Below are 19283 nucleotides of genomic sequence, written 5' to 3' on the forward strand. Positions count from 1 at the left end.
CCTCACTACAAGAAAGCAAGCTTTTAAAATAGCTTGGAAATCGGAGGTTGGCTCTGTTGTTGGGGAAGAAAAAGAAACAGTAGTCTGCTTCAATCAGAGTTCGGTTCCGTCGTTGGAAATATAGGGGTTTGCTTCAATCGGGAGTATGGCTCTGTTGTGGGGGAAGAATCGCGCTGCAGCCTGCTTCGATGGAGCTGCCGCCACTTGCGCAGTTGCCGAATAATAGTCATCGTCAAAGACAGGGGAAGCTCGAAGGTGGTGATGGGGAAGCTTGCCGGAGACAAGGGAAGCTCAAAGGTCGGAATAGAGAGAAGGTGAGGGGAATCGTGGGAAGAATGGGAGAATACAAATAATAAACTCTTAAAGGGTATTATGGGAATACTGGTTAAAAAATGGGTATAAATATAAAAAATTTAAAACATGGGTAAAAATAGATAACACTCTCTAAAATTGTGTATCTATTCTAATTTCTACAATATTTTTCCATATAATTAGCAAAAATTAGAAAAAGTTGAAAAAAAAAAAGTAAAAAAATCCACTCCTCACGTAATTTCCACTACAATTTAAGTGTGTTTAGCATTAAAGAATGAACTGTAGAATAAGCCTTTGAGAAAATTAAAAAAAATTTCCGACAAATCAGGTTTTTGTGGTTCAATTCTAAAGGTCGGTATTATTTGTTGCGTAATGTGTTACGTGCCTCTGCAATTAACTGGAACCTTCCAGAGCCTTTTCTCTAGTTAGGGTTTCTTTAGGGTTTAACAACTCCCAAACTCCTTGGAAGAAGTCCTCGTTACTTTTGTAGAAATTCTGGGAAGAATCTTTGAGAGAGAGAAACGATAAGCCTTCTCCAATGGTTCGATCGAACGGCGCCAGGCTCCTCCACTGCCTCACTCGTCGTTCCATTGCCTCCAACCCTCGAAACTTTGTACGTTTTCCATCCATCTGAATTCAAGATTCCTTCCCTTTTAGCTATGAAATTAATCTTTTTTTTTTTAACAAAATTTGTCGAACTTTATAGGTATACGAGACCGTGTTCCGATGTGGTTCTAAGAGAATCCATTCAGGACCAAACCCATCTAGAATTTTTCGAAATTTCACTTCTAATGATGGTATGTAGAGTGTTTTTACGTGGGTTTTGCTTTTAAGCTTATTTTTTCGTTTTTGTTGGTATTTTGGTATCTGAAGCGTAGAATGCCTGATCTCGCTCGGTTTTGGACTGTTGCTTACTTGTCACTGTTATCTCACGGCTTTGGCAGTTTATCCAAGGAACTGGTTCTTATTGGGAGCTTTGAATGACAAGTTGGGCTCAGCAAGAACAATTCACGGCACTGGTATGGTGTAAGCTTTTACTACTGTTATTTATTTTCACATATTTTCTTATGTTTAACAATGGGAAATGTATCATGCTTATTTTTATATCATTCTTTCCTTTTTCTTCTATTGCAATAATTTTATTCACATTTTTTCTGCAAATTAGTTTTCACAACATACAATTGTCTCTTGCAATTGGGAAACTTGTCATTTGAGGTGGAAATCCATTTTTGATTGCACTCTCCATGTATGCATACTTTAGTATTTAAAAAAAGGAAGGAGAAGGTAGGGGGCTTAATGGTTTTGTATCTCTTTTTTGGTTTTTTGTATGCATTTTGTGGTTCTTTGTTTTCTTGTCAATACTATTCATACGCGTGGCTCTTTTACTAGTTTTTATCTTTCTTTGTAGCTTCCGTGGCTTCAAGAGACTTTTATGATATTCTTGGAGTGAACAGGAATGCAAACGCATCTGAAATAAAGAAAGCATATTATGGGGTATGTTTTTATCACCATTAATATAAAATTTTGCATACCAAAGAATGTATTGAATGGGTTTGTAGCCTGATCCTTCTTGCTCTAATGATCTGATTTGTTGTAGAGGTGAAATACTATAATTTTAATTTTATTTTTCAATATTTATATGTGAAGATCGAAGGGGACATCTAGTATAGCTTCTCTAGTATACTCTGTTGTTATGATATAATATAATAGTTTTAGTGGGGGAAGTAATTTGCCTGTCATAAATATAGGATTTGTAATCTTGCATGTGTTATTTATCATACTTGGTTCTTGTTTTCCTATTAAAGTTTCTGCTTTTGTATCTATTTAAGAACAAAATTTATTGTGAGCTACAGAGCTTGAGTTACTCCTTTCTACATCTCCTTTCTTCAATTATTTTTATGTTGTTCTCCAGCTTGCGAAGAAGCTTCATCCAGATACAAATAAAGAAGATCCTGAGGCAGAAAAGAAGTTTCAAGAAGTTCAAAAGGCTTATGAGGTAATATATACTTCTGTTGTGAACTCACACTTTTATCTTTTTAGTTGTTTTTCCTATTTTATTTTTTTCTTTGATGAGATTAGGAAATAAGACTATTGCATAAAAATGAACTACATATTGTTAAAGGATAATGTATCCTCAAAACCAAGAAAAAAGAGGATATGCTGAACTTAGGATTTTTCATGCCCAGAACAATCCAAGAAAGTTGAAATTCTTGAATTCTTTATCTACCAAAGCTCAAAGAGAAGCAACGAACTTGATTTCCCACAAAAAAAATGGCAAATCCAGCTCATAATAAAATGTGATAATTCTCTTGTGCATTCAAAAAGCCAACAAGATGGAATAAAAATCTAGTGTCTCCAAATTATACGTCTCCTCTTTGTCCCAACACTTAAGTTCACTCTCTCATATTTATTAAAATCTACACTGTTATACATCATTTATTTGTTAAATTTTAAATGGTGGGACAAGGAGGAAATGTAATTTGGGGACAGAAGAATTCTATTCAACAAGATGGCCATAGCTACGCAGTTTAATGTATTTTCTGTCATGTTTCTGTTACCAAAACCAAAAGGCTTCTTATCAGCAAGAATAAATGATATAGTCTCACAATTTCGTTTGCAAACACCAAGGAGGAAGGGCTATATGAGGTCTTTCTCCTGCACCAAGAACCTGCTAGATGTATTCTAATCAGTTATTATATAATGCTTAAACCATTTTTTTTTCTGTAGGTTTTGAAAGATGAGGATAAGCGCCGACAATATGATGAGGTGTGATGTGTAACTCATCTTGATAAATATATTTATGTTATTTGTTGATTCAATTCGTTCATTACTTTTTCTTTGAAGTACTTTTCATTGAGTTGAATCTGGTGATAGATGGTAGATTGTTCCGACCTTTTTCAGTGGCAGGTTTTCAAGTACAAAATCTGTGTGTGTGGGTGTGTTTTTTTTTCCCCAATGGGCCAATAGCTTCTGAAATGGAATAATGTTAATAGTTTTGTGTTCATTTTTTCTTTCTCCCACATTAGTTTATTTGTTGAATATCACTGAGGATTGGGTTTTCTCTAAAGACCCTCTTTATCCTTCTAAATTCAGTTGATGGGGGCTAGGCTTTTATAGGCAAACAAGCCTATATTTAGAATAAGGATTGAGTTTTATCCAAAGAGCCTCTTTAATTTTACTAAAATTTAGTTGATGGGGCTGGAGTTTACAGACACCAAGCTTAAAGTTAAAATAAACATTGAAAACACCTCCTACAGCCAAACTGATACACACTAGAGATTGGAAAATCCTTAGAATGAACCTTTATTGATAACAAGAGCAAGAATACAATTTGTGTACCAAGTCTTCGAGTCACTTGGTTAACTCCACAAGAGGTTTTTCACTCTACAAAGTACAATTCAATTAATCTCATGCCCCCTAAACTAGAGATTGACTCTATTTATAAGCAATCCCAGCCAACTAAAATTAGTAATAAGGCTGACTAGGATAACTAAACAAAATAGGCAGCCACTAAGAAAATTACAACTTGCTGATTAGTACATTTAATTAATGAAAACATAAAATCTACATTATCCTTTCTTGCGCCTAGAGTATGTTAGACGTATGGCTGGTCTAACAAAAGAATGAGAATGGTTTATTCTAGTTCCATCATATTGCAATGCCCAACAAGAGCCCTGGATACCATTAATCACCTCCAACGCATGAGTCAAAATAAGCCATGCTTTTGCGGCCTCTTCGGCACCACTGTCACGTGTTAGAAAATTTTCATTTTAATTGCCAAAGTGCAGAAAATGATGCTTTGTGAATTTCAGAGTACTGCTGAGCTATCATGAGTTCTCGTTGTATTTATATGATAACAAACTAATTTAAGAGAGGTTCTGCTGTGTACCAATGTCTTGTTGAGAAAGGGTGGAATGCTATATTAAAAGAACTCTGTTGATTTCTGATAGACCACCAATCCGCTACACTTATGCTAAGAGATCCCGTAATTAGTGAGAAGAATTGGGGTAGGATATTTTTGGAAAGCTGGTGGTTTCTTGTTAATTGTTTTGATTTATTTTGATGAATGTTTTTTTTGGAAAGTTTTAAGGGAATAAATAGGGATGAGATGTTTAGAGCTGGGTATGACAGATTTATTGTAATTGAGCATTGGCTCTGGAGAGAAACCGGGTCTCTCGAATATCCTGGACTCATTTCCTTAATTTCAATACAGTTCCTCCCTATTTCCCTCTATTTTCTCTCTGTTTGTGGCAGATACACTACTGCTGTGTATCAATTTCATTGTTGCAATATCATAACCATAAAACTAGTGTTTCAATGTCTTTATTTTTTTTACTGTTTCTATCATTATTATGCCAACATTTTCTCTATATTACATTTCTCTTTGTTAATTTGATTAACAAGTACATATATTTCATTATTCTGCCTAATGTTGCAGATTGGCCATGCAGCGTTTGAACAGCAAGAAGGCTCTGGCTTCTCAAATGATTTTAGGAATCCATTCAAGGATATTTTTGATGATAATGTAAGGGCTACTTCCTGAGTTTTTGCCTGTACTTTAAAGTGTATTCTTTACTATTATCATGTAACTTCTAAACGATGAATTTGTTTAATTCGGTGCACCATGCATCTATGACATAACTGTATGCTCTGGCAGATCTTCAACATTTTCAGACAGAATTTTGGCGGTCAAGATGTTAAGGTGGTTTTCACTTTTCATTTATGTTAAACTTATAAATCTTGCTCTACAGTTGTTGTCATGTTTGATGTACATCTTATTCATTTATATTAAATAATGTGTAGGTTTCCATTGAACTATCTTTCATGGAAGCTGTACAAGGTTGCAGTAAAACTGTGACATTTCAAGCTGCTATGCCTTGTGAAGCATGTGGTATGATTATTAATCTTACTAGATGTTTCTTAACTTCTGTTTTCTTATTAAGTTTTATTTAATCTAGTTGCATTTACTTTATTGTTGGCATAAGTTTTCATTTGTTTTTGTTTATAATGCTCAATTTTAGGTGGGAGTGGTGTGCCACCTGGAACCAGACCGGAATCTTGTAAGCGCTGTAGAGGCTCTGGCATGGTTGGTTCTTGAAAATAAATTAATTATTAAGGTTTTCATTAAAATTATAGATGTTAAGTACTTGTCACCAAACTCATGTTTTGCCCTATTCAGACATTCATGCAAACTGGCCCATTTAGGATGCAAACAACTTGTACTCAGTGTGGTGGAACTGGAAAAACTTTTGCGGTATGGTTCATGTACTATCTGGCATTTTTTTTTAGCATTATAGGCATGTAGGTTCTGGAGATAATTGATCTGTTTTCCTTCTGATTGGCACCTATGACCTTTCTTTTAAAATAAAAAAAAAAATCACCTTTCATCAGTATTTCTTGAATTGCTGTTTTGACTTCTGTGTAGAAGTAGAGTAGAACAACTGAGCTCATTGAATATGTTATTACAAAACAAGATTGAGTCAGTAGGGGTTTATTGCCCTCAAGCTTTGCCACAAGCTAATACATACTAAACTTTGATAAGATGAGTGTTCGAATTTGCATGTGACAAATATGTTTCTATTTATTACACGATCAGTTTCTAATGGAATGAAGTTGGGTGTGTGTGAGGTGCCTGGTAGCTTAGACAATTCTGTTTCTTATTACTGACGGAAACTGCATATGGGCAATATATTCTCAACATCATAAATTTCACAGTGATGAAGACAATTACGGCTACGCATTTAAGAAGCATCTTTATTTTCATTTGTTACTAGAAAAAAATGTGTACATATGCCCATTGTTTCTTAGTTGCTTAATCAAAATTGTATTCTAAGTAGTTCTGCTTATAATGCAAAACTATTTGTTTCCCATTGCTTGGTAGTTGCATAATCAAAATTGTAGTCTAAATAGTGCTGTTTATAATGCTAAACTGTTTGTTTCTGAACCAAGCTAACCAAAATTATTTGGAAGGGGCTATGAAGTGATGGTCAGAATTCATCTTCTTAGCACTGATTATGTCTTTCAATTTTGTCCTGTGTATATGTTCTAATGTTTGTGCGAGGGAGGATACATCTTGAGTAGCTGGGATTGCTGTTTCTATACATACACGTGCACACACATATATATCTCTTCTATATAAAAATTATGTAGATAACGAAAATTCTTGAATTTAACGGTTTATATTTAAACTTTAACAGAATATTCTAAATATTTAACAGAATATTCTAAATATTTAACAAAATATATTAATATAAGACTATGTATATATAATAATTATTAATATAAATTCAAATTTAAATGTTATAAAATATTATTATTATAATAATATATAATACAAGATATTTATTAATTATATTAGTATGAATTTAAATGTTGTAAAATATTATTATGATAATAATATATAATCTTAATTTTTGATTAATTATATTAATATAAATTCAAATATTATTATTATAATAATATTTAAAACAAAACTAGATATTTAAATATTATAAAATATCATTATAATAATAATATATAATACATAATCTTAACTTTTATTAAAAAAAATTATAATTTATGTTTAAAAAAGTTATCATATTATATATATTTTAAAAAAATCATAAACAATGTTTTGGTTTAATTTTTCATTTAATATGTTTAGATAATTTTTTTATATATAATATTGTTTATTTATTTGAAATATATATGACACTGATATAAATTTAATAAAATATTAATAAATTCTATAAATAAAACTAAGCAAGCATGCATTGAACGTTGCTTGTCTCTAGTATGTATATATATCTCTATTTTTGTATAGATTGCTGTTTGTATAAATGCATTATATACATTGCTGTTAATATTTAAACATAGAAATATAATGTTTCTCCCTTGTATTTTATTTGATAGCATAATGCCAAGCTTTGACGTGTCCATAACTAATCTGTATTTACTATCAGAGACTTTGCAAATCTTGTAGTGGTCAACGAGTGATGAATGGAGTCAAATCGGTCAAGTTAGATATTGTGCCAGGTACACCTACAATAAGAATTTTGCTAGAATTGTATTTGACCTTGCCTTAATCAGTGGTATTTTGTTAACATGTGTGTTGACTCATTGTATCGTCAAATGTTTAGAGCTTTACATTGGACACCTTTTTATCATGTTCTAGTTGCAAAGCAAGTGTTTGACTCCGTTGTTTTTCATTTGCAGGAGTAGATGACAATGAAACTGTAAAGGTCTTTGGTAGTGGTGGGGCAGATCCTGATGGAAATCAACCTGGTGATCTCTATGTTACCATTAGGGTACATTACCTATAGCTTTTATACTATTTTCTGTGACTTGCTGATAGTTTGCTTCTTGTTTGACAGTCTTAGCCTGATTTTTTTATATTTATTTTTTTATTGTTATTATCCTGAATGCTTGCATTATGTTGTCCTTTTTTTTCCCTCGCTTTCTCCTCTGTAGGTTAGAGAAGATCCTGTTTTCCGTAGGGAAGGCGCTGACATTCATGTTGATACTGCTCTGAGTATTACGCAGGTGATGTATAATGTTTTTTGTTTCTTGGTAGTGATATCTCTTGTAGATGAAGTGTTATAGGTGGTTAGACTTGGATGTAATATTTTTGTGTTTTTCCACCCCAATGTTTAAAATATCGCTTTTACGCCTCAAGGCGTTTTGTTTTTGTGAGGCGAGGCCTATGCCTTAAGGCGCATTGAGGCGTAAGCCTCAAATATTTAATTAAAAAAATATTTTTAGAACACCCAAAGATATAAAGGAAGATGAACGTGTCTTATAAAACTCAAACATACCATAAAATGTATCATAAAACTCAAACATAAATATCTCATAAATTATCTAAATTTCTAAAATAAAAACTTTTGTTTCTAGAACTAGAATCCTAGATTCTACTATCCTAGAACAAACTTCTAATCAATTTTTTTGGGCCTATTTAGATCAGTTGTATTGTAATTTGATTTTGGGCCTTTTTGGGCATAAAAATGTCCATTACGAAAATACACCCCTGAGGCGTATGCCTCTCAATTTCCGCCTCAGCTGCCTCAACTCAGCGCCTCACTACAGAGAGGCATATGCCTCACCTCTGCTAAGCAAGGCGCACGCCTTGGTGCATTTTTTTTCCGCCTCAAACTGAGGTGCGCCTCAAAAACGCCTTTTTAAACATTGTTCCACCCTAATCATAATTGGAATGGACCAAGGGGGAAATGAAATAAAATTGATTGGTGTCTTGGGAGGAGGTCGCTCATGGACATGTGACCTTTATCTCTTTTTCAAAAATAAAATAAAATAGATTGATGGAAATCTTGATTTTGTTATGATAGCGTAGGAAAATGAATCAAGATCATTGCCCATTTAAAGATAGTTTGCATATCAAGTCGCGTCTCAATTGAGGCGGTGGAAAAATGCCTTAGGTCTTAAGCCTTAAGACGTGACAGAGAGGCTTCTGCCTCTTTGAGGTGAGGTGCCGCCTTTAAGGATGCCTCACTAAATTAAGGGAGGTGTACGCCTCCCTCAGTTTAATAAAGCTGGGCTTAAATGCCCTTAGTCCAGCATAAATGTTGGTTTTTTTAAAAAAAAAAAACCATTAATTGTATTTAAATTATTCAGATGGAAAAGCTCTGCTCAAATTTCATTAAGTGAAATAAAAATAAGCCACATCCTAGCAAAAAAGAAAAATATAAACGAAGTGAAAAAAACAGAGAGGAGAGCTGCTTCCACTACTCAAGTTTGTTCTAGTATTCTAATTTTAGAAACTAAATTTTATAAATTTATTCTAGAGTTTTGGATAATTTATGTGACGATTTATGTTATGTTTGAGACATTTTGAGGCATACGCCTCACTACGCCTTACGCTTTGCCTCACAAAGACAAAATGCCTCTAGACTTAAAAATACTTTTTAAACATTGGTGCATATGATCAAATAGCCTCTTAGAGGTAAAAATATCTTAGGATTTTTATAGTAGAAAAAGAGGAATAAATGATTAACGGTAATATCATTTCCTAGGGTTCTTCTTTTATGTGGGATCCGATATTAAATTGCACCTATTACCGCATGCTGCATCATGTAGTGTTATACACCTTAAGGTGTCATATAGCAATACTCTTTTAGTAGACACTTGAATCACTACGCAATAAATGATTCCCGTACCCATTTTGTAAAATGCTATTAATGTGGTATTAGCTTCTAATATATTAACCAGTAATTTATAACTGTTATTTTTTAATTTCTTAAGACTCCACTTAGTCGACTTCTTGTGTAAACTATGGCATGTTTCTTTTTGTGAGTCATCATGTTTAGTTTTTGGGGCTTATGTGACTTTTATTTTCTGCAGGCGATTTTAGGGGGAACTATCCAAGTTCCAACTCTTACAGGAGATGTTGTTTTAAAGGTTTGAACAGTAATGCAGTACACCTTTTACGCGAATTGCTTTTGGTAGTTCTTGCCATCATATTACATTATTTTCTTTTTAATCTTGCAGGTTCGACCTGGCACTCAACCTGGTCAGAAAGTAGTTCTTAAGAAGAAAGGTGGGGAACTAGATTTATGCTCTTTTATTTTGTTTGCTCGGTATCTTTTATATTTGGGAGTGATTTTTTAGTCAAGGGGTGGTATCTTCATTTTTTGGTTGAGGATTTTAAGACAGAAAAGTTATAAACCAGCGTAGGATTTTTATCAACCAGCTTTTTATTATTGCAAGAATCTAATGTCATAAATAGAGGCATTCTGAACTAGTGCATCAATTTTGTGAGACTTGTAATTAGCTCTATTTTCTGTTTGAATAACTAGATTTTCAGGCTTTCCTGCCTTTGCAATTATTTATTTTCGCATGCTCTTGCAGATTTGTTCTATTATCGACAGTTACCACAAACTGAGTCCATGTTTACCACCATCCTTAGTAATTCAATACAACATGATCATTGTTAGCTCATTTTAGCTATGGAAATGATTGATTGTCTTACATGATGAGGGACTTTTTCATCTATTCATTTCTGTTTAGATTGATCTGTTCTATTTTGTGGTAGTAATGTTTTTGTATGCGGCTGTTTTCTTTGGTTTTCTCTCATTGTTATGCTACTTTGTGTGGCAGGAATCAAGACAAGGAATTCATATTCATTTGGTGACCAGTACGTGCACTTCAATGTCAGCATTCCAACGTAAGATTCCCATCTTTTGCTCTGTGTTAATGGTAGGAGCATTCCATCTTTCTCCCCGCCGTTGAAGTTTATAGAATGTTAAAAAGTGCTGTCTGCAGACTGATAATGTTATATTTCTTGCTACGCCATAATCTTTCTAAGCAGGAATCTAACTCAAAGACAGCGTGAATTAATAGAAGAATTTGCCAAAGAAGAGCAGGGGGAATTTGAGAAGCGAACTGCTGCTGGAGCATCTGGATGAAATGAGAAGAATGGCTCTTGAATTATTCATATACCAATTACGATGGTTTTTAATTCAACCAAACTAATTGATGCATTGTAGAAAAAGAAATGAGAAGGCAATTTATTTATGCTGAAATGACCCTTCCGGTCTGGAAATTTTGGAGTGATTTTTTTATTGTATTTGACCTTTTTATTTATATATATAAATAAAAGATTGATTGTTTCTAGGTTTATGTATCATTGGTATCTTACATGGATGACAATACAATTTTGGTCATGCTGCTGGATGGCACTGTACATATTGGCTTATTTGTTAGATCTATCCAATGATTAATATTAAAGTAACTATATGTAACCATTGAGAATCCACCCATATATAATATATATATATTACTTAGATAGAAACCATGTTTGATGAGTTTGATTTATAAAATTTATTAATTATTTTTATTAAATTTGTATTATGGTCTTATAAATTTCAAATAAATAAACAATATTATATAATAACATAAACATATTAAATAAAAAATTAAATCAAAATATTGTTTAAGATTTTTTGAAAATATATATAATATGGTAACCTTTTTAAACATAAATGATAATTTTTTTAATAAAAATTTAGATTATATATTATATATATTATTATAATGATATTTTATAATATTTAAACTATATTAATATAAGTATTAAATATCTAATTTTGTATTAAATATTGTTATAATAATAATATTTTATAATATTTGAATTCATATTAATATAATTAGTAAAAAAATAGGATTATATATTATTATCATAAGGGATATTTGCAGCGAAAGTATCTAAATTATTGTATTTGTAGCACTTAAGTACCTAAGTTATTTTTTTGGCGGCGAAAATACCTCTCGTCAATGTTTTTGTGCAGTTTAGTGCACCTGTTTATTTCGTTGTTAAGTCCACCTACATGTCGTGAAATTTATTTATAACTTGAGTACTTTTTCTGCAAACATTTCTTAAATTAGGTACTTTCGCCGCAAATATCTCTTTAATTTGGTACTTTTGCCGCAAATATTCATTTAATTGGGTACTTTCGCGTATGTGTCATAATCGAACTTAACAGTGAGAATTGACGTGTAATGTCCCAAATTACCTAATAAGGCGTAGGGCATTGATTAAGGGGCCAGGATGACAATTTATGGAATTATATGCTTATATGAGGTATATTTGTGGTAATTATGTGATTATGTGAGTTATATGATAATATAAACTAGATATGCATGTTTATGGGTATTAAATATGCATGTGGGCCCATTTCTTATTAGAATGACAATTTTCGTAATTTTGCCCGTTATGTGCATAATTGTATATATGTGCATATATGTGATGTATGTGAGAGACCACATTATTATGTGAGTTTATTTGGGTTACTCAGCACGACACGATCATAGGGAGCAAGTTAGTGGGAAAGGCACAACGGGACTTAATACCCGACTCGGGGTGAGTCAAGGGGTATTTTGGGTATCGAGTACTTTATTGGGTTATCGGGTAAAGGGAATTAGTATGATATATTTGAAGTCAGTGAGATTAGGAGGGAATATCGGAGATTTTTGACCATTTTTCCATCAAGGACATTTTTGGTACCCGAGCCTCGGGATTAGCTTAAGTTACTTAATCCTTAAGAAGAAAAAAAACAAAACACAAAACACTCTTTCTTGTCTATCCACCAACCGACTCTCTCTCTCTCTCTCTCTCTCCCTCGTACTCTTCCATTTTCTTAGAGGATTTCTTGAGAATTAAGGAGAATTGTTGGCTGAAAGCTTGGGAATTGAAGGCCTAAACTTAGGATTGGATTTGTTGCAGCTAGGGAAAATTAACTTCCAGTTGAGGTAAGCTTTAGACTTTGTTTTCCATTGAAATTCTGGTTTAGTTTGGCTGATTTTGAGGTGGTCTTAGGCTTGTGGCTCAAGAGTTGATTTTGAGTTTCTGATGGGTTTTTAATCAAGTTTAAGTTGAGTTTTGCTGCTGGTATTATGTTGAATATGTTATGAGTGTTAGGAAAATATGTATTTGCCTCAATAGAAATGGTAAGATAATACAACTCTATGCAATAATATTACAAATAAATATAGATTGATTAAAAGAGTGTTACAACTCTATAACTGAAAATACAAATAAAAGGAGAAGGAGATGTAAGATGATAGAAATAGAAAGTACAACTCTATTACAAAAAGATACAAGTAAACTAGAAGTGTTTGAACAAAGGAAATAAAAAGATTACAACTCTTAAACAAAAGTACTAAATAGAAAAAGAAGAAAAAACAATAGAAGAAAATAAGAACAAGAACAAGAACAAGAACAAAAACAATAAACTCTCACTCACACAATCAAAGTGAAGAGTGTTGGGGATTACCAACTTGAACAAGGTTTGAAACCTTTGTCTGAAAGCTTATTTTCCCCTAACTCAAGCACTAAGGGATCTCTCACAGATTTTGGAAATGCTTTTTGGAATAATCAAGCCTCAAGGTGTTTCTAGCCAAGTGCTCTAATGGATATAAATGTTGTGTCTTTCAAGTGAGCTATAGGCTCCTATTTATAGAGTTGAGAGACACCCTTTGAATTTCAAATTCCACCAACCCCCATGGCTGTTACCAATGTTTAATTGGATTAATATGGAATTAAAATTGAGATTTGGGAGTTATTTGGGTTTTTGGAACCGTTCAACACATTTGGAAAAAACTGAAAAATTGGCCTGAAATGCACCTGTGGCCGCGGCCACTGCTCTCTGTCCCCTAGGCCGCGGCCACCATAATTCAGTGGCCGCAGCCACAGCCCAGTTTCAGTACTTGAAAATGTGCTGTTTTTCCAAACGGTTCCAAACCCTCCCAAATGATTTTGTAACTCCCAAAACACATTATTGGGGGTTAAAATCATATCTTTAACAACCATTTCACATATGGCTTTATGAAATTCATCTCAATATTGTGTAACACCAAATTTACACAATAAAGGGTAATATTTGGAAGTTACAAATTTGTAACACCAAATATGTTACATTATTTGGATATATCTCATATATCTAAATATTGTAACTCTCTATTATATGTTACAATATGTGACACTCTTTGTCACATTTATTTAATCTAAAACATTATAATATAATATAATATAATATAATATTACATTATATTATAAAATAATATAACATTCCCCCACTAGATTAAATAATTATCTATTGTAACACTTATTTAATCAATCATTATATTTTGAAATATAACATATCCCCCACTTGATTAAATAAGAGCTCTCTCTTATAAGAGTCATTGCATTAGTGCATAAAGCAAAGTGTTTTTCAACTTGAACTTTACTATAGTGTAATTATCACAAAATATGTCAAAAATTTGGTTGCATTAGGCATTGAACCATCTTTTCATGATAAGAAATTGGTGATAACACACACACCTTTGCGATGTTCACTTGAGACCTCTATGTCTCGCTTTGCACCGTTAATGGCCATGTGCACTTTCCATTCATGGACGTTCTTGAGAATACTCCCAATTCTCATGAGAGGCGACACCACCCCTAGGTTCATATAGGTAGAATTCTTACAGTATTTTGTTACCAAAAATACTTGTCTTCACAAGACTGAATTCTATTAAAAAACCTTTCGGTTTTAACCCTCAACTTGGTAACACACAAGTACTCAATATCTCAGATGGGACTTGTTTTGAGTACAACTAATATTCACTTGATTGACTTGTTGTTACCTATTGAACCTAACACTAGTTGAATAACTAGTGTTAAGATAGGTTACCATCAATCGTGAATCTCTTTAGGGAGTTTAAGTCCCATCCCTCCTGATGATGCAGCCACTAAATCCCTCGTTAGTGGCTTAGTGAAAGGATTCGCCAGATTTTCACTTGTTCTCACATAGGATATTGAGATGACTCCTCTTTGAATCAATTCTCTTACATATCCATGTCTTAGACTAATATGTCTAGACTTCCCATTATACACTCCGCTGTATGCTTTAGCCAATGCCGCTTGGCTATCACAATGTATCGATATAGTAGATACATTATTATCTTTGATTAGGGGAATCTCTATCAACAGATCCCTTAACCATTCGGCCTCTTTGCTGGTAGCAGCTAGAGCTATGAACTCTACTTCCATAGTGGAATGAGATATACAGGTTTGTTTCTTGGAACCCCAAGAAGTTGCACCTCCACCAAGTGTAAATACCCAACCAGTTGTGGACAAGTTGTCCCCAAGATTGGATATCCAACTTGCATCTGTATATCCTTCTAAAATTGAAGGAAATTTGGAGTAGTGAAGGCTTAGTCCTTTGGTTTTCTTGAGATAACCTAGGACTCTTCCAATTGCCTTCCAGTGATCCCCACTTGGATTACTTGTAAACCTTAGAGTTTACTTACCGCAAATGCTATATCAGGTCAAGTACATTGGGCAGCGTACATTAGACTCCCTATAGCACTAGCGTCTTCCAATTGAGCCACCGCTCTTCCTTCATTCTTCTCTAGTTTTACACTATGATCGAATGGAGTATTGGCATCTTTAACCTTGAGATGGTTAAATTTGTTCAATACTTTCTCAACATAGTGGGCTTGCCCTAACGCAAAACCCCCACTATGTTTCTTTACTTTGATACCAAGTATGGTGTCAACTTCTCCAAGATCTTTCATCTTGAAGGTTGATGATAGAAACCTCTTCGTTTCTTCAATCCCTTTCATGCTATTACTTAGAATAAGCATGTCATCCACATATAAGCAAACAATGATCACATATCCCTTACAAGTTTTGGAATACAAACAATTGTCTCCATTGTTATGTCTAGACCCATTAGACATGATGGCTCGATCAAATTTCTCATGCCATTGCTTAGGAGCTTGTTTCAATCCATATAAGGATTTTACAAGTCTACATACTTTATGTTCATATTTTGGTAGGACAAACCCTTCGTGTTGTTCCATATAGATCTCCTCATTGAGGTCACCATTAAGGAATGTCGTTTTGACATCCATTTGATGAACATACAAGTTGTGTATAGAAGCTAAAGCGAACAAAATTCTTATAGAAGTTGTTCTTGCAACAGGCGCATAGGTATCGAAATAATCGATACCCTCTTTTTGCCTAAACCCTTTAGCTATTAATCTAGCTTTAAAGGTTTGGATAGTGCCATCAGTGTGGTATTTTCTCCTAAATACCCACTTACACCCAATTGGCTTAGACCCCGGTGGGAGGTCTACCAATTCCCAAGTGTTATTGGAAAGAATGGAATCCATCTCATCATTGATGACTTCTTTCCAAAATGCACTATCTCTCGATTGCATAACTTATTTATAAGTCTTAGGATTATCCTCAACGAGAAGTACAATAGGAATTTTCCTAATAACTTCCTCTCTATTTCCTTCTACCATGTAGAATGAAATTCGTTGAGAATCTATCTCATCCACTACTATACTTTTATGATTTTTAAGCCTTTGAATTCTTCTAGGTTCAAAGGGTTGCTTTACATCCTTTTGATAATTCTCCTCTTGAGAATCAACTTTGGATGTAGAAGCTTGAGAATTGTTCTCATATAAAAAATTCTCCTTTAGAGATGTTGAAGCTTGAGAATTGTTGTCACATAACATATTCTCAAAAAATTCAACTTCTCTAGATTCAATCACAATATTAGACTCTAAGTCTAACAGCCTATAAGCTTTACTATTGTTGGCATAACCAACAAAAGCACACTTTATGGCTCTTGAACCTAACTTTGTTCTATTAGGTTCGTTTTTCTTGCAATATGCAAGACACCCCCACACTTTGAAGTATCCTATGTTGGGTTTTCTTCCTTTCCATAACTCATATGGAGATATCTCATTTTTCTTCATCGGTATTCGATTAAGAGTGTGACAAGCGGTTAAAAGTACTTCACCCCATAAGTTGAAGTTCAACTTAGAAAACACCAACATAGAGTTCATCATCTCTAGATAAGTCCTATTTTTCCTTTCGGCAACACCATTGTGTTGTGGTGTATAAGGTGCAATGCACTCATGAATTATACCATTTTCTTCACAAAATGTATTGAATTAATTAGAGAAGTACGCTCCTCCTCTATCACTTCTTAGCACCTTATTCTTTTTATTTAGTTGATTTTCAACTTCTAATTTATACAATTTAAAAGCATCAAAAGTTTCATCTTTATGCTTTAAAAGAAACACATAGGTATATCTACTAAAATCATCTATAAAATTAAGAAAATATCTTTTACCACCTCTAGTTAAAACACCATTTAATTCACAAAGATCATTATGGATTAAATCTAGTAAATTAGATGATCTTTCTACACTAGGAAATGGTTTCTTAATCATTTTCGCCTTAACACATGTTTCACATTTACCATAGTTTTTAATATTACATGCAATCATACCACATTTTACTACTCTTTTCATGGTTGAAAAACCTGTATGCGATAGTCTAAGATGCCACAAAAATAAAGAATCATACTCAACAATATAGGCGGAATTAGCATTTTTATTGATAACATTGAAAGTTACATCATTGGTGCACAATTTAACCATACCCTCACAAGAGTACCCCTTTCCCAAAAATACATTTGATTTGGTAAGTATAAGTTTACCGGACTCAAAAACGGCTTTAATGCTGGGCTTGCCAAGAAAATCACCACTTACCAAGTTTCTACTCATTTCGGGAACATAAAGTACATTCACTAATGTAACTTTTTGCCGGAGGTGAAAAAGATTTCAATGGTACCTTTGCCAAGTACCTTGGATTTGCCCTCATTGCCCATTTGAATCTCATGGTTGCCATTTGACTCTTCAAAGGTCTTGAACAATGATTTGTCATAGGTGACATGGACGGTGGCACATGTATCATACCACCACTGTAACGACCCAAAATTACTAATAAGGCTTAAGGGCCTTGATTAGTGTACCGGGAGGGCACAGTTGGAAGTTATGTGAATTAATGGTGAAAATGCATGATTATGTGAAAAGCATGCTTATATGATTATTTGGATAAATGTGAAGCATGACTATGTGTGTTAGTAAGCATGTAGGCCCTGATTAGGTTATAAGGGCATATTTGTAATATTGGCCCGTTGAGGGCATAAGTGTAAATTGGATATATCTGCAACTTGTGATTCAAGGCGATCCTAGTAAGCGGTTTAGCAGAGGAGTCACGACGGGATTTATACCCGGCTCGGGGTGAGTTTGGGGGTATTTCTGGGAATTTGAGAAGTATATTGGAGATTATTTGATATTGAGAAATATAATTGATGATTAGTTAGGTATCGGGAAAGTAAGCGGTAAATATTAAAGACACTTGAGGAATTAGCGGGAATTGGGAGTAATGACCAAAATGCCCTTAGAGTGATTTAAAGGTTTAGTTATTATTGGGAGGGCAATATGGTCATTTGGCTTACTAAGGGATAGGTTATATTGTGCTTTATAGATTTAGTGGAAGTTGTAGAAAGACTCAGAAGCTAAAGGAAAAGAAAAGAAGAAGGAAGGAAGGAAAGAAAAACAGAACACTTGGAGCTATCACTTTCTCTCTCTCGGTTGGGTCATCTCTTCACCATTTCTAGAGGAAATTGAAGCTGTAATTCCCGAGGGAGTCACAGCTGGGCTTTGGAACCTTGATCCTTGAAGAAGTTGTAGAGGGTTAGCTAGGATTAACCATCAAGTTAAGGTAAGGCTTAAAGAATTTAGTCTGAGTTTTTCTGGTTTTGATGAGTTGTGTTTGAATTGAGCTTTGGATGGGAATTCTAGGGAGTTAAGCTTGAAGAATTGAGGAGCTAAAGGCTGGAGGGATACTAAGGGTAACTCAAGATCGAATTCCCCATTTGAGGCAAGAAATTATGAGCTTGAGTACTTGAATTTCTGGGCTGTTCTAGTTTTCTGGTTGAGTTCTTGAGTCTTGGAGTCAAATCTTGTTTTCTTTGTTTAAAGGTGCATGTGGCTAAGTTTTGGGTTGTTGGGCCATTTGGGATGAGGTGTAGTGATTGGTAGGATTTTTTTGAAGTATAGATGAGGTTTGGAAGGGTTCCAAGGGGTTTTGGTTCGAGAAAATCGAAGAAGGAAAAAACAGGGTGTTGCTGGTCTGTGACTAGTGCTGTAGCGCTAGCCTTTGGGCGCTACAGTGCTAGGCTTGGGTTTCCTGGAGCTTTTGGATTCTGTTTGTAGCGTTATAGCGCCCTCTTTATAGCGTTGTAGCGCTACCTTGTTTCCAGAAGAGGGTTTTTGGGTTATTTCTTAGGGCTTTTGCCCGGGGACTCGGGGTTTGATTCCACCACCCTGTTTGGAGGAATTAGGGCTTCTCGAGGGCTCGGGATTGGTCCCGAGGCTAGTTTTTGGAGTTGAAGTTTGGTGTTGATATTAATTTATGGCCGTGACTAGGTATGCGCTAGGGCTCGGACTGGATCGTGCTTGAGGATTGAACTGAACAAAGCTATTGGAATCTGAAAGTAAGAAAACTGCACTCGGTTATGTGATTGTGTTGGGACTAAGTGCTCCCTATATCTGTATAATGTCATAGGTGGTATTATGCCATGGGACATGTGATAAACGACCTAAGGGTGCCGTAATCAATATTTTCG

At 34.1% G+C, this 19283-nt stretch overlaps 1 protein-coding gene across 2 annotated transcripts; it reads left to right on the forward strand.

Annotated features, from left to right (window-relative positions):
- The first annotated feature begins 622 nt into the window (after positions 1-622).
- Positions 623-10923, forward strand: LOC133799736 (chaperone protein dnaJ GFA2, mitochondrial). Of its 2 annotated transcripts, none has more exons than XM_062237738.1 (18): positions 623-925; positions 1019-1109; positions 1257-1331; positions 1721-1806; positions 2225-2308; positions 3040-3078; positions 4751-4837; positions 4970-5014; positions 5116-5203; positions 5334-5398; positions 5492-5566; positions 7254-7326; positions 7507-7598; positions 7762-7833; positions 9646-9702; positions 9793-9841; positions 10402-10468; positions 10610-10923. In XM_062237738.1, exons 1-18 carry the CDS (start codon positions 851-853, stop codon positions 10707-10709), a joined length of 1320 nt encoding a protein of 439 aa, XP_062093722.1. In that variant the 5' UTR covers positions 623-850; the 3' UTR covers positions 10710-10923. The 2 variants fall into 2 exon arrangements, with proteins under 2 accessions (XP_062093722.1, XP_062093728.1); XM_062237744.1 differs by having other exon boundaries at positions 629-925; positions 10613-10923.
- The last annotated feature ends 8360 nt before the right edge of the window (positions 10924-19283 follow it).

The sequence above is a fragment of the Humulus lupulus genome, chromosome 1, assembly GCF_963169125.1.
Source record: "Humulus lupulus chromosome 1, drHumLupu1.1, whole genome shotgun sequence".
In the NCBI taxonomy this organism is placed as follows: Eukaryota; Viridiplantae; Streptophyta; class Magnoliopsida; order Rosales; family Cannabaceae; genus Humulus; species Humulus lupulus.